General features: G+C 39.4%; 1 protein-coding gene across 1 annotated transcript; it reads right to left on the bottom strand.

The window, feature by feature from the left end:
* Positions 1–2,195: 2,195 nt before the first annotated feature.
* LOC144644377 (heat shock 70 kDa protein 14-B-like) lies at positions 2,196–15,437 on the bottom strand. The gene is made up of 17 exons (XM_078503851.1): positions 15,231–15,437; positions 15,066–15,146; positions 14,659–14,741; positions 13,036–13,084; positions 10,392–10,497; positions 9,658–9,748; positions 9,080–9,153; positions 8,562–8,592; positions 6,914–7,075; positions 6,636–6,791; positions 6,146–6,248; positions 5,446–5,574; positions 5,257–5,337; positions 4,840–4,938; positions 3,725–3,799; positions 3,143–3,213; positions 2,196–2,322 (listed from the first exon to the last, which is right to left on the bottom strand). The coding sequence occupies exons 1-17, from the start codon at positions 15,345–15,347 to the stop codon at positions 2,244–2,246; spliced, it is 1,587 nt and encodes a 528-aa protein (XP_078359977.1). The 5' UTR covers positions 15,348–15,437; the 3' UTR covers positions 2,196–2,243.
* Positions 15,438–15,606: the final 169 nt, after the last annotated feature.

A 15,606-nucleotide genomic window follows, 5' to 3' on the forward strand; every position in this document is an offset into this window, starting at 1 on the left:
AGAAAAACACAAAACAAACAGCAATACTTAGCTTTAATAGAAGCCGAGTTCGGAGAGACAAAATGAAACGCGATTCAGGAAACGGATTCCAAACAGCACTCTGTCAGGCCAAAGTTCCGTTTGTAAAACTGACGTGGCCCACTACATAATGCTCAGAAGTATTCATAACTTTCATTGTTTGCGATGTAGCTAAGCTTCCAGTCAGGAACCGTTGTGTTTATTAAAAAAATCTTTGAGCTCAAAATAAAGACAGCAAAGCATCAGACTAGCGCGTGGTGCGCCCCCCATGACGGAATGATACCAACTTCCTCTTGACCTTTATTACACCTGTGTTTTCAGTTAATAGGCGTTTAGCATCAAAATAGTCTTGTCTACGAGAAAACAGAAGACAAATTGGCATGGCAGCCCACTCTATCAATCAGTCAGCAATTTAGGTTCGGAAACGATATCAAGAAACTACCCAAGTTCACTCACCTTTCTTGGAGTCCAAGATAAGGAAGGATTTCTTTCAATCAGGCTTAGAAAAGAATGTATAACGGCGACTTTTACTCGACCGTTCATTTGAAAACTACTGTTATTCTTTATCAGGTATAGGACAAAATGCTCGCCTATTTCTGTTACTCCACAAAGGAGCCCGTGTAAAGTCTACTTCCTACGGAACAACAACATAAAAGCCTACGGCAACTTCTGAATGAAGAACTTGCAATGTTCTTTCCATGTAATTCCCAATTACAACAAAAGCCCCCCCCCCCTACCTCCCCCGCGCCCCCTCATCCCTCGATAAAAAGCTCCCCCTGACAGAGTTATTTAAGCCCAGGTTTTATAACCGGAATTGTACGATACCACATCAATGCATCTCCAACAAAGATCTGCTTGCCCAATGTCACCAAGAGAGCATGAGAACGATAATAAGAAGGAGACGTTGGAGCTGGGTAGGACATGTGCTTAGGATGGAAGGAAAAGCTATTCCAAAAACAGCAGTTCATTGGACACCAGAAGGGAAAAGACAGCGAGGACGACCAAGAACAACTTGGAGGCGGACGATAGCGTGAGAAAGCGAACTTAAAACCCTTAACTACACCTGGGGAGACATCGAAAAGAAAGCTCGTGACAGGCATGCGTGGAGAATCTTTGTCGCTGCCCTTAGCGCCGATGGCGTATAGGGCAGTAAGTAAGTAAGTAACATCAATGCATTGCTTAGCAGCACTGACATTAAACTTATCTTTGTTTGCGAGCAAGCTTTTGTGTCAGCTGGAACTTCACACAGACTTTCTCATAACTTCTCAAGCAGGCATAAAGTAAGATCCTTGTTGGAACAACCATCGGCTTAGGTATTTCATGTTAACTCTACAATTCCACAAAACTAGTTAGAATAACTCACTGGGTATCAGTTTCCCGATAAATGGTCCGCGTTTATAGTTTACCAATGGGAAGCGCGGTGACCTAATGGTTAACAAAAGAAATGGAGCCGGATCAGTAAAAGGAATTTATACGTTGACTCCCCTTTCTTCAGTTTACTACAACGAAATTTTCATCGGCGCATTATCTACATTCTCTATCTTCAACTTTTTTTCTTCACTGCTTACAGAATACCAGAAATGTTACACCGGGACGAAAGCGCAAAAATTGTTCAACGCTGCGTAATGTTAGCGAAAATGCGAGGAAAGTGAAAAGCACTGAACAGGAGGCTCGACTCTTCATATTTATCATCCTTACCCAATCCCCAGCTCTCTCCACCCGGGTGTATAAATGGGTACCGGCGAATTTACTGCTGGCGGGTAATCCCTGCGATGGACTGGCATCCCATCCAGGGGGGAAGGGGGGGGGGGGTAGCAATACTCCCAGTCGCTTAATGCTACGGAAACCGGGATAAGCTCCGGCTGTATGGGCCACTTCGCTCGGACACAGACTTTACCCTTTTTACCTACCCAATCCCCAGCAGCCCGTGCTGAGACACACACAAACCACACAAGGAAGCACACATACGAACTGATAAAGGAAGCACACATACGAACTGATTATCACAGTCAACGAAGATAACACGAACGTGAGTGAATTTTAAGAAACTTTCAGGAATGAATAGCTCTATATGAATGGACAGATTATCTTAGCAACAGATATGTAGATTAAGCCACTCGGAAATTATACAAACTCCATCACGTTGTCGACAACATTCCAAATAAATTAAACGCAGGTTGAGTAAAAATAACATATTTTATTGACTTAAATCCTGTACAACTTAATCAACTGCTGGCTTCAATATTGATGTCCACAGATTTTTCAGATGACTTTTCCACCAAATGTATGTGAAGTGATCCATCTCTGACAGTTGAGAAACAAAACAGTTTTTAAAAATCCGTTAGCTACTAGTAAACATATACGCTGGTTTATCATTCATTTACCATTTTAACCTGACGAACTCACAGTTTCTTCTTACTCGGTCTACATATATTTCTTATTGTATTAGTTCGGAGAATTTTATTACCGATACACATCAAGCCACTCCTACTTGGTGATCAGTTCTTTTTATGATATTTGAAGAGAGAGAAGCGTATTGGAAAGATGAAGGCTTCAAAAAAGAAAAAGAATGGACTTATCGGAGATATTAATCTCACAAGAAGACAAGCGATGGACTGAACAACGGGTTAACGAAGTTAATTTCAATCAAGTTCCTCAATTCCAATAAATTAACGGTACCCGTTGGTGCACCTGGGTGAAGAAGAGCTAAGATAGGCACTGTGTTGGTACAGTGTCTTGCACACTGACAAACACAAGGGCACTCCCAGTGATCTAACGTATATACACGGAGCTCCTTTGCGAGTGGAGCTCTATACCTAAAAAAAATTGAGAAACCCATCAACCTGAAAAATTTTGGTTGTCACGTGATTGTTCGTCTGTACGTCCCTCCTTCCTTTTCTTACGCCACCTGCACGAGAAAGACAGCAAGGAACGGCCCGAGGAAAATGGTATCGTCGCATAAATTCAAAGTTACATAATGGACAAAATAAATAACTGTGGAGCCCCGCTTTAAGACTTGGCTAAATCTATATATGCCATAAGCGGAGGTTATAAACGTCTGAGATACAGCAGATTAACAACGTACCTAAATTCACTATTTAACTCGCGGTCGTTGTAACCTTACCTTCTGATGTGAAAAGTTCCGATAATTTGTGCTTCCCCTTTTGCCATCGGTGGGATGTCTTCAAGAACTACCTGATGTGATGAGAAAATGATACTAAAAGCTTTAAGTAAGACTTAACAGCTCAAATAAGCATTTATAAAAATTGCAGCCTATTTTGAAATGAAAATATAGGAAACTACTGTTTTTATTTATATGGCTTGATGCTTTCTCAAACTCCCTTGAGTTACTAAACATTAGCTTGCATTTCCTGTTTCTTAATTTCCAAACGATTTGGTTCAAAAATGACTTGACGCATTTTCGAGGCAACAAGAGAACAGTTTTCTAAGTACATAACTTATCTCCTGAATGGAAATCTGACATTTTCAAGTGTTTCCTCAAGAATGAGCGTCTACTGATAGCACAGGTCCACTCAACTGTACCGAACTTCCTTTCTCGACCTTATTGTTGGGAGGGGCACAATTACTTATCCATATTATGTCAATTTTATAAATTATGTACATGCTAATGTATTCTCCAAAGATAAGAGAAACTGGACAATTAGTTTAACTTGATGCAGGCTAATTAAAGAAACAGGCAACCCACCTTAGCCACAAGAGTCTTTTCAGGGTCGTTAGGTGTGTCATCATTCACTTCATATACACATAAACAAACTGTCGCCTGCATGGCGCAGGAAAAGGAAAACAGAATGAAAAAAAAAAACATGAAAACATCCATATAAAAATAAATCAAGCCAATGAGTGAGCTCAATTCAAACAATCGCATTCACGAGTGAGTAGAAAACTCTTGAAAAACGATGCCTCAGAGTTCGTTTATTTTAGAAGATTTGTCGGTTTGGAGAATAGATTCAATAGGGTATTAATTTTCCCTCCTCCCCTTTTTTTTTTTTCTCTTTCCTCTTTCATTTTTTACTCCTTTTTTCTGGAATCACCTTAACTGACTAGTTGCAAGCACTTTGTGTGTTCTTTGAATACTACTCAAAGTTAACGTGGGTCGTATGGGCGGCTGCCAGGGCGGCCATAAGAAGAGAAGAAGATATGGCCGACATGGTGTTTTGATTCGGAATTTCACACCTCTTCACCCTCTTCAAATTCGTTGCAGCTATGTAGCAGTACTGGGTCTAAAGGGCCTAAAGGGTATAAAGTTTCAGGGTCTCTTTTAGCAGACAAACTACTCGATGTGTTACCAAATATATTTGTTCCAACTTCCAACCTGGCCATCCCAATAAAATGTTTCGTTTCCCATCGCCCCATCTCTTGTGATGGTGGGTCCGTCGGTCGGGCAAAAAAAAAAAAGGAATGAACACTTTACGGGTTCTTGGTTCCAGAAAAGGCCCGGGCTGCTAAGTAAGAAAGCCTGATTACAAAGTCAAATCGAAAACGTGGTATTTTCATTCGTTATTCTTTAACAGTCTTTAAATAACGTAGTATCGATGTTTATTAAAGTCTTAGACATCACATCATACCAATTGTTTTTCACTGAAAAACAAGATCGTGTGCTTGTAAATGGAAGAACTTGCTTCTTTGACAAGTTAATCTGGATTTTTTTTTTTACTTTCGAAAAAAATGGGTCGGTCGGGCGATGGGAAACAAAACATTTTATTGGGATGGCCCAAGGCAAATTTTGTAAATTAGATGAATTTTTAAGGAGACTTTCAATGCTGACCTGGAGACTAGGAGCGTTCAAACAGAACCACAAACCTGATTATCCACAGAGGTTGTGAAATTGTGTGTTCTTCTTGAGGGAATAGGGGTGTACTTGGGGATGATTGGACAAAGGCAGGACTCTGCTTCTTCAAGCTGTGTAGATAAACGAATAATAAATAAAAAATTGCAATAATTATTGTATTTGTTTATTATGGAGTACAGTCCCCCGTCAAGTGACTGTCAGTCATCTCTCAGCCGGTTGCAGGTGGTCTGTGCTTTAGCCAAAACCTGTCAGGTGACAAACAGCCAGCATTTGGCCGACAAACGGCCAACAGACGACCGACAGTTGGCCAACAGATGACTGACAGTTGGCCGACATACAACCAACAGTCGGCCGACAGTCGACAGACAGTTTTTTTGGAGGAACTGTTCTTCACTTTTTTTGAGATATAAGTAACACTCTAAACTTACCATCACGCTGATCGCTCTTGATGTACATTCCACTTCTATAGCATCATGTAATTGCTCTTCCCTCCCTTGAAGTAAAGATGCCTGGACAGATCAAATGAAAAGGACATGAACTGAGTAAAGGCAACTAAGTTAATATCTCTTTGGTAGGACAGACTAAACTACAAAGAAATGACTAAGAGGTTACACTACCTGAATGGCTGCTCCGTGTGCTAACACACTATCAGGATCAATGGATTGAAAGATTTCCTTTTCACCAAAATAATCCTGGACAAGCTGCTTGATTCTAGGAATTCGAGTAGAACCACCTGCCAATATAACCTTCAAAACCAAGAAAACATTCAGTTAGTCACAAACACTTCTCCCATGTGCATTAGTTGCTGATGCCGGGAATTTGGGTGGAACATGCCAGAACACAAATATAAACTTACAAAAGTCAAGCAAACATTTAGTTGGAACATGAAAAAGTGAAGTCTGTTCAATACTATGGATCAAAGGAAATAGAAAGCCCATGAATGTCAGTGCTTAACACCAGATTCTGATAAATATTTTTTACTCTACATCCCCCCCCCCCCCCCACCAACGGATGGGATGCTAGTCCATAGCAGGTAACCCCAGCATTTTGTTGAGTTGTCCCAACCATTCACTACTAGCCATTAACACTCTTTGGTGGAGGAAGGCTTTAATTATTATAGAATCCCACCCGAGAACACAATGTCCTAAGCTTGAATGCGGACCTCTGGACTATACCCTTGGTGCCAGAGGGGTTTTTTTGTCACAGGTAGCAGCTTCAAAGCAAAAAACCCTCTGGCACCCAGGGTACTCAATCTAGTGTCCAACACACCTTGGTCAGTTGTCCGAGAGAATATCAATGCCTCTGTTATGGTCTTACCTGATCAATATTATCTTTTGTAAGATTTGATGTGGTGAGAACTCTATTAATGGTGGACAGACTTTGCTGGAATAAACTTAAACAAAGAGACTCAAACCGAGCCCTGCAAAAAGAAAAACACACCATTGGGTTCTACATAGGTTGACAGTGACACTGTAACTGTGATTTTGAGCAAGACAATGATGATCATAACAAAGAGGGCAATGATGGAAACAATGACAATGCCGAGAAATGACAACCACGCTAAGTATAGTAACAGTAATGACATTGAAAATAACAATGTGGTGACTACAGCACCATTATGATTATGACAACACAGATGGCAAGGACAATGATAATGAAAATGATGACTAGAATGTTGAAGTTGTAAGGACACTGATGATGACAATGATAATGATGATGATGACGACGACGACGATGATGATGATGATGATGACAACAATGACAATGATGAAAGTGACCACAGTGATTGTGACACATGCGACAATACCTTGACACTGTACTGTGCATGTCAATTCCATCATAAAGGGACTCTATAGCACAAGTTGCTGTATCTCTGGATGACAGGATATGTTTACAATTTTCAGCACCCGCCATAAGTTTGGCCATTGCTCTGGCATTGCCTCTGACATCTTGTTTCCACTGTCTGTAATGAAACAAGGAGGAAAAATGCTTGTTTTAGTACGAATCAGCAGATCTTTTGAAGAAGTACACTAATCTGTCAGTGATAAATGATTTTAATGATACATTTTACAAATGCACAGAAACCTTTTAAATTCTGCAGCAAGATGCTGTGCAAGCAACTCGTCAAATTTAATTCCACCAAGAGTTGTGTCATGTTCTGTTGCTACTACTCTATACATTCCACCATTCACAGCCAAAACAGTGACATCAAGTGTTGTTCCTCCAAGTCTGTACACAAGCACTGTCCTGAAAGTACAAAAAGATGGGGTCAGGACGCAGCTCTCACAAGATCCCAAATGAATGACCTTCAGGAGCATTACCCTTCAAGAGAACAATAGAGAAAACAATGGGAACAATGACCTTAACCCCTCCCCCCCAAAAACAATAGCAATTGGGAAAGAGGACACAGAAAATGGAATTGGCCGTTCCGAGGTTGAGCAGGGAACTGGGGCGAGTTTCAAATTTTAAGAAATCGATAATCTGACACCACCACATAAAAGATCACGGTGTGATTGGTCATTTGACCAAGTTTGATGCTTTTAGGATGACCAGAGATGAAGTTATGGGCCCTGAAACATGGTTAAAAATCCATACAAACGTCTCTTACCGTATTTATTCGATTAAGCGCCCTGGGCGCTTATTAAATTTTTGGACCTTGAGGGTGGGCGCTTATTCGAGGTGGGCGCTTAATCGAGGCTGGGCGCTTATTAAATTTTCAGCTAGTATTACGTTTATTAGCTAATAGTACGTTTAGTTTTCAAGAAAACAATGTGTAATAACTAAACGTGAAGGTGTACGAAAGCTGAATATTAAATGTTGATTGAAAGTTTCAGTAAAAAACTAAAAAAATCTTGGTCTTCGCAATAGTCTCTTAGTCAATTTTAATCTCAACTACAACAATAATCAAATTTCCTCTTGTGCTCTCATTTTAGGGGGGTGGGGGTGGGCGCTTATTTGAGGCTGGGCGCTTATTAACTTTTCCTACCTACAGAGTGGGCGTTTATTCGAGGTGGGCGCTTATTCGAGGTTGGGCGCTTAATCGAATAAATACGGTATTTTGAGACAGCGTCCCCCAAAACCATATAAACTCTTAATTTTTTTTATGATTTTTGTGATACTCTTTAAAATGGGCAAACATAGTGGTTTCCATCTTAGTTTCTTTCAAGTAATGGGTCCTTGGCAGGATTTTACAGCAGTCACAAACGGATAAAAATATTAAGAGTTTATATGGGTTTGGGGGACGCTGGCTGACAATTAGAGACGTTTGTATGGATTTTGAACAATGTTTCAAGGTCCATAACTTCGTTTCCGTTCATACTGAAAGCGTCAAATTTGGTCAAATGACCAATCTCACCGTGATTTTCCATGTGATGGTGTTAAATTATCGATTAAGTAAAATTTGAAACTCGCCCCAGTCCCCTGCGCAACCTCGGAACGGCTAATAATGGCTTCTCTTGAAATACTGTGAACTTGCTTAAAATGAATTTTATAGGTCAAAAAGTAAATTCAGAATATTACCCCCTCTCATCTTATTTTTCATTAGTAGGAGCCATTATAAGTAGAAACAGTGTATGTTGTGCAAAAAAGTTGTTTTTGCTCCGAAAAATCACAAACAATTGGAATTTTACCATCTGAAACAAAAGAAAATATAAGTCGATTTGCTTTAAAACATTTCACATCAACAACAAAATAAACCATACACTATTATTATCAATGACATAAATGAACCTACCTTAGAGTAGTCCGATCACTTTGTCCAATGTCTGTTCAAAGAAAAGTACTGTGTAAATTATAATATTTTGAGGTCAAACTGACATTGGCAAATGACTGGGAATTACAATCTGTTTCAAATAGTAAGAGTAATTTTAAATTAGGCTTTCATGTGTATTTACATTTTTAAGGATTACTGTAATTTGTATTTAGGGTTTAACCAGACAACAAAGAACATACTCTTTATTCAGATGGCTTTGAGGTGATAATCAAATTTGCCTTCTTTTAAATACATTTCATGGTCATACAGGTGCTTTGTCCATAAACAGACAATATACATGTAGATTCACTTTAAAAGTGTACTTGATCTAAGCAGACATCTGAAACACAATAGTTACACCATATCTGCTCAATGGCTGAACAAGACACTCTGCTCCATCATTTACATTCTTATAACATTCCTTATTGTTTGAAATAATCATACAAATGGTAGGGTATTAGGCTAAAAATTAAGTCTGCCGATCTTATCTGTGACTTTACCATAAGCCAGAGCTGCTGCAGCAGGTTGACTGATGACACGAAGCACATCAAAGCCAGCATCTTCTGCTGCTTCCCTGGGGAATAAAAAATACTCATTGTTATGTATCACAGGTATTGCTTTCACATCTGTCAATTTAGATCGAATAAAAATAAATAAATCGAAACCAGGTCACATTGGTGGGAAGCAAGCACTCTTACCACTGCGCCATCCCCGCTCCCCAATCAATATGAAAGTGATTTACTGGCACAGTAGTCCATAGATATTGACCAATCAGAGCCTTGCATCATCTTCAGTTATGGAATAAAATTCGCAAAATAATGCATCATGCCCAGCCAGAAGCTCTCAGCTTTGTTTGTAATAATTTATCACTGTATGCAATTGACAAATATTATTATTTTGTCAATGATTTCTTTGATATTCCTTTCTGATTCTTTATTTGATAACAGATTGAAGGCTGCCAGATTTCAGCAAAAATGGATGAGTTACATGTATGCAACTAATGACTGACCAACTGCCTGAGTAACGGACAGATGGAAGGAGGAGAGACTGATGTGCTATTTTGTTGTTAATTGAATACCTTATGGCTGTTTTCTGCTCATCATTGAAGTGTAAAGGTACAGTGAGAACAGCTTCTTCAATGTCATTTCCACCATTGGCCTGAGCAATTTCTGTAAAATGAAAACAGTCAACAAAATGCAGTTAACTCCCTTTAGGGAGGCAAGCGTGGCCGAGTAGTTTAGGGCGCTGGTGTTGTAATTCAGAGGTCCTCCGTTCAAGACCTGCCCCTGCCACTAGCTGGATTTGTATTCGGTAGTCTCGAGTTAAAATCCTCGGTCACGCTTTGTATATAGCCAACTGGTCTGCCTCCTGCCAGTGGGGATTTTTAACCTTGTTATGTTCATTTAAAATATTTGTTTCCTCTGTTTCAGTGGCATGCCTGTAAACTAGCTATCTCAAAGCTAAGTGCATGACCACTAGAAAACAACATTTTTTTTTTTTTTAATAACAGACACCTTCGGGACCTGGTGTCCATAATAGAAAAAAGTCCGTAGTAGCAAGAGTTATTTTCAGTATTTCTTATTCGCCGGGACTTTAACTCCTGTCCATAATAACAGGGTGTCCGTAATAGTGAGGCGTCCGCAAGGCGAGAGTTGACTGTTGTTCCATTCCCCATAACACAACTATGGGCTTTCTATGGGCCCATCAATGCCAGGACTTACTTGAATATCAATAAACATGCACAGAGGCAAACTGTCCAGACAGGACTCTTAATCAGGGACACTTTTACAATCACTCATCATTAATCCTTACCTAACAACTTCTGAAAAATCATCTTGACAACTTCTTTGGGGGAGAATCGTGTTGGTTTATCGTTTATCTCTAACTCAAAGAAGGGTTCTCCATCTTTATCAACAATCTGCAAAGCAGAGTTGCTTTAATCAGTTGGAAACTTTAAGATAAATACAGTTGAGTCCCGATAACTTGAACCTTGAAGGGAAATCAAAAAAAGGTTCGAGTTATTGGGGGTTTGATTTATCAAGGGTAAAATTAGTAAGAAAACGACCTGAAGAGGAATTGAAAAATCTTCGATTTAGCAGGAGGTTCGAGTTATTGAGGGTTTCGAGTTATCAGGATTCAACTGTAGAGACTAAAGAAATGACAAGAAGTTCATTGACAATGAATGAACACTATCCTCAGAGAGACTCTAAACCCCATAAAGTACTTATTTCACTGTCCAGTCTACCAACTGTGGCATCTTGTGGGTGGATTAATAGATGGTATTTTGTTATGCCAGTGTACAGGATAGGGGAGTAGGATAACCTCTACTTTAAAATATTAATGATAGTTTTACAAATGTGTTAGAGGGTGTGCTCTTTTAAGTTTTTATGCTCTGACAAAGGACTAATGCTAGAAACATCAGCTTTTCCAAATTTTCTATGGTGGTTATTTTTTTATAACCTTTATCAACCTTTTCTATAATCAATTAAGTGTTTCACTAATGTCTTGCCTGTTTACACAGGATTTCCGAAGATTTCCAAAGATTGCCGAGTAAGATCCAAAGATGTTTTGACTTAATATCGATAAACTTATGCTCATTCAGCATTGAAACAGGGCAAACTTGTCAGACAATGTTTCCAAATCAATTTAACAAACAAAGAAGCCTCGACTGTGCTCTGTTCTGTTGTAAAGCATGCAGGAAGCTAGAGCACGAAAGAAGTGTAGGGTGAAACGCGAACCGTAGGCGAGTGTTTCTCCCTACTTCTTGAGTGCTCTAGTCGCTTCCTAAGTGTTTTACAACAGAACAGAGCACAGTCGAGGCTTCTTTATTTGTTTTATAATTAAGAAATTCATTAATTTCCCTACGAATTCGCGCAATTATTTTCAAAACAAACTTTTTTCAAGCGAATAGAAGTGGCGTCAGCGTACATCTGTACTCTGATAAAGTACGCAACAATTAGCCAATCACAAAACTTGTTAGAATGGTTAAGAGAATTTGATTGGTTGAATAAGACAACAGCTGTCAACAGCTGTCAAACCATCAAGTTTGAAACCATCAAAGTTCAGAAATCCACAAGCTGAAAACGTCAAGTGGAATCCAAATTTTAACACCTGTCCTTGAAGTTCTTAGGACTTTTAGTACAACACAGGATAGAAAAGTAGACTGTTCAGTGAAAACCGGCTGAATTCTGGACCATGAAAACTTGCATTTTGTTAACTTGACAACTAGAAAAACGAACTGCTCAAAGCTTGTGGCTGGTACTTCACAAAATGCGGCCGTGCGGCGTGTTTCGCGAATCATTTACAACCATCGGATTCAAGGAAAAAATTAGAGTCAGCTGCTGTGATTGCTGTGGCCTTCCAGTCATTGCACTGTTAAGGATATAGGAACAGGATTGTCTTCCTGAATTGCATTGGAGGTTTTTAATTTCTGGAAGTCTGCTTCTGGAATGAAAGGTAAACTTGTGTTCGATGTTTTCTTTGTTTCCGCGCTTGTTCCATGTTATTCTAACTTTGCAGCAGCTTGTTTGAAGCTTGAAATTCAACCCCTTTTGCAATAAAAATTCCTCGGTTTAGGGGTGAATTGTTTAGGTGTCTCTCGATAGCATTGCGAAATCCAAGAAGCGATGACCTCGAGTAAAGTTCACCATCTTTTGTTCGAGCTTCGGCGTAGAATTTACCGAGGTTGTTGTCTAGCTTCTTTGTTGGTCATTTTGTGAAAGCTTTTGGCAATTTTTTTTTTTCACGGCACCAAGCTGTTTTGAAAACGCCAGAAAAAAGTATTCAGTCTGTGATAAGTCTGAGTTGTGTATGTATTCGCTAGTTAATTTAGTTTTCTGTTTTTTACATTGCTGTTTGTTTGTTTTGTTTTTTACACGAAAATGTAGCTGTGCGTGTTTTATCTAAAATTCCGTAAGCTTACTTAAATAATGTGAAACTCACATTCAAAACTCAGATAGCCCATTTTGTACTATCTTTCGTGTTTTTCGTTTCTGCTTTCGTTATAATGTCTTCCAGTTTGGCCTTGAGTTGTTTACAAATCTTTGGTTGGTTGTTTGTTGTTGTTAAGCTTACTTTCCGGCTCGGTATTTTTTTCCGTAACTTTCTGTAATTTCACTTTCTATCGCAATTTGTGCTGTTAGGAACAGGACGTTTTAAATTAACTGACGCTAAAAGCTCGTTTTCATTCTCGTTTTTCAGGTCAAAGAAGATGTCAGGGTCAAAACAAAACCCGAGAGAGACTTTCGGGAATAGTGGTCGGCCATATTGGGTCAATGGCGTGAAATTTCCTCCATACATCTGGACTCTGATAAAGTACACTGTTTCAGCCAATCAGAGCGCGCGTTATATGAAAACTTAATTATAAATCTTCACAAGTCATTTGAGGATAACATGTTATCCCCATGTGTGAAGATAGTATTTCACTGATGTTTATATAATAAAAAGTTATATCTACCTTGCAATCAGAGACCTGTACCTCTTGTTGAACTGCATCATCAGAAAACCTGAAATCACAGATATTAAAAATTAATTACTACTAATTCTTATTGTTGGATTTTTTCATGGTAGAAAAAAAAAATCCAAACACTCTGAAGCTAGTTGTATTGAGACTCCTCTTTCCCTGGTTGTCAAAATAATGAAATCCTGAGTCACTATTCAGGTACAGTGGAACCCTGATATAACGATATGCCAAGGGGGCAGGTCGAGGAATCGTTATATCGGGGTTCAGTCCCATACAGTTTACTATTGCCGGGACATAACATATTCATCGTTATATCAGGAATATCGTTATATCAGGATTCCACTGTACATGTGCCATAATCCTGCAGGAATCATCAGTGTGCTTGCAAAATTATACTGTCCAGGCATCTTGTTTCCCATGTATTGGTGTCCATTGTGAGGCAAGATCAAGTGAAGTGGTCCCTTACCATAGAGTATAAATTATAATAAAAAAATTTAAATCATTGGCGCTAAAAGTGGTTGCAGTTCGCTACAAAAGGGGTTTGCTTATAACCCAGGGGAGGTACTCAGGCTTGTAAATGACGGAGATGATCGAATGGAGGCAAAACTTAGGACCCAAAAAAATCCCTAAGTCTTCTGACATAACCCCAAAAAATCCCTGGACCAAAAATAGCCCCCCAAAAAATCCCTTGTCAAATTACCCCTAAATTGCCAGGAGGGGCAAAAATATAACACAAAGAAAACCATAAAAAATTGAGCGCTCGTGTTTGTTTATTCATCATACCATAAATACGACAAGGTCGCGCCAAGGCACTTAAGTTCATTTTTAATACCCCAAAAAATCCCCTATTTAAATCAAGTCACCCAAAATTATACTTGCCAAACCCAAAAAAAATCCTTCGATCATCCCCGTCATTTACAAGCTGGAGTACCCCCCCTGGGGCTTAAAACAGGTTGTGACTATAGTGTTTTTGGTATTTTGGAAAAGTGGTCACTTACATGAGGTGGCCACTTATAAGAGATGGTCATACACGGAGGTTCAACTGTGAAACAAAATGGAGTGTTCTCTAAAAGCCTCTTTACATGACCCCAGGTTGGTACTAGCCTGGGTCGGCGTGCCACAAAGTGTGGAAAAAAATAATGTTTACATGAACCTGAGTTGCCTGGTCGTATCCAAGTTAAGTTTACCATGATGTTGATCAAGGTCAGCTTTGTTGTCACCAAAAAGTAAAAAATGGGTGACCATACCATAACAAAGCCTAGTCTCACTAAATAACGGTGGCTTTAAAAAAAAAAAAAAAAACATGGCTATTAGTATCAAACTGCCAACCCGGGTTGGCTATTGATTGAGTCTATGTATGGAAGTTGTCAACCCTTCTAGCCAGGTCAACCCGAGTCAAGATAAGGGTTACCCAGCAAGAAGGGTTGACCAGTTGGAAGGTTATTTTTCAGTTCATGTAAACACTTACAGAAGATCAACTGGAAAAGGTAACCTCTTGCAATGATTCAACCCAGGTTGACATTACCAACCCGGGATCGTGTAAGGAGGCCCTAAGTGGTCCACAGTACCTTCCAACATAGGGCAGAAGCCATTTATACCAGTATGCTTAAATCTCACCTCAAGCCAATCATTTTGCTTGCTCTTGCCATAGTGTTCTTGGCATTTCGAATAAGGCCATGCTTAGCAGGAAGACCAACAGACTAATGGCAAAAAAATAATAATTATTATTTTCATTATGTTTTAGTTAAAAAGCATGAGCCAATTACATACTCACTAAATAATGTGATAAATAAATTAGATTAATGATTGTCCTTAGCTTAGGTAAGTAGGTAGTGTTTTAGTTCTACAGAGCTTTCTTCCCAATGTAACCAGATGTAACTTACTTGCATATAATAACAAACCAGAAACGCGCAAGGCTTTGAAAAATAGCTTTTTAAACACCACACTGAGGATAAACATGACCTTTCTACAGTAATTCAAAAACCACACTGACTGCAGCACGTAATTTAGACTAATCAGCCAACCTTATCTTTTCCAGAGCACGCTACAAGCGCCGGAGTGACTCTATCTCCTGCGTCATTAGCGATGATTTCCGTCCTTCCATCCTTAAATAAAGAGCAAAATGTATAATGCCATGTTCGTTGAAAAAGAAAAGCAGTAAGGTTTTTTCAAAACAACTGATTTTCTACCTTGTAGATGGCCAAAGAAGCACTAGTATATCCAAGGTGAACACCAACTGCAGCCGCCATGTTGATTTTCGAAAATTGAGGAAAGCTGGAAACTACTCCGTTCAAGCCCCTCGCCATTCTCGTCCTCCTAGCCCTTTCGTTTCTCTTAGCCGGCTTGGCACTAGCCTCCCACGCAGTCGCCCCTAAGAACGACTGCGTGGGAGGCTAGCTTGGCACGAGAAAACGGAGGGCTCTGGGGACATAGGATTTTTGAATTAATTCGAATTTTTTTGATTGGCTGTTTGGAACAAAGAATTCCTAAACGGAAGTCCAAAACGTAACGACTTTCTCATACATTCTTTTGAAACGTCATGACTGCATACATGAAGACCGGAAG

The sequence above is a fragment of the Oculina patagonica genome, chromosome 2 (assembly GCF_052425735.1).
Source record: "Oculina patagonica isolate OP01 chromosome 2, crgOcupat, whole genome shotgun sequence".
NCBI classification, from domain to species: Eukaryota; Metazoa; Cnidaria; class Anthozoa; order Scleractinia; family Oculinidae; genus Oculina; species Oculina patagonica.

What these genes read in the sequence shown, in the direction of transcription:
- LOC144644377 (XM_078503851.1), bottom strand. Translation starts at nt 15,347, where the DNA reads ATGGCGAGGGGCTTGAACGGAGTAGTTTCCAGCTTTCCTCAATTTTCG. An exon ending in CGTGCTCTGGAAAAGATAAG is followed by an intron (nt 14,742 to 15,065) that starts GTTGGCTGATTA and finishes TTTTGCCATTAG; the next exon opens with TCTGTTGGTCTTCCTGCTAA. An exon ending in GAGCAGAAAACAGCCATAAG is followed by an intron (nt 9,154 to 9,657) that starts GTATTCAATTAA and finishes TTTATTCCCCAG; the next exon opens with GGAAGCAGCAGAAGATGCTG.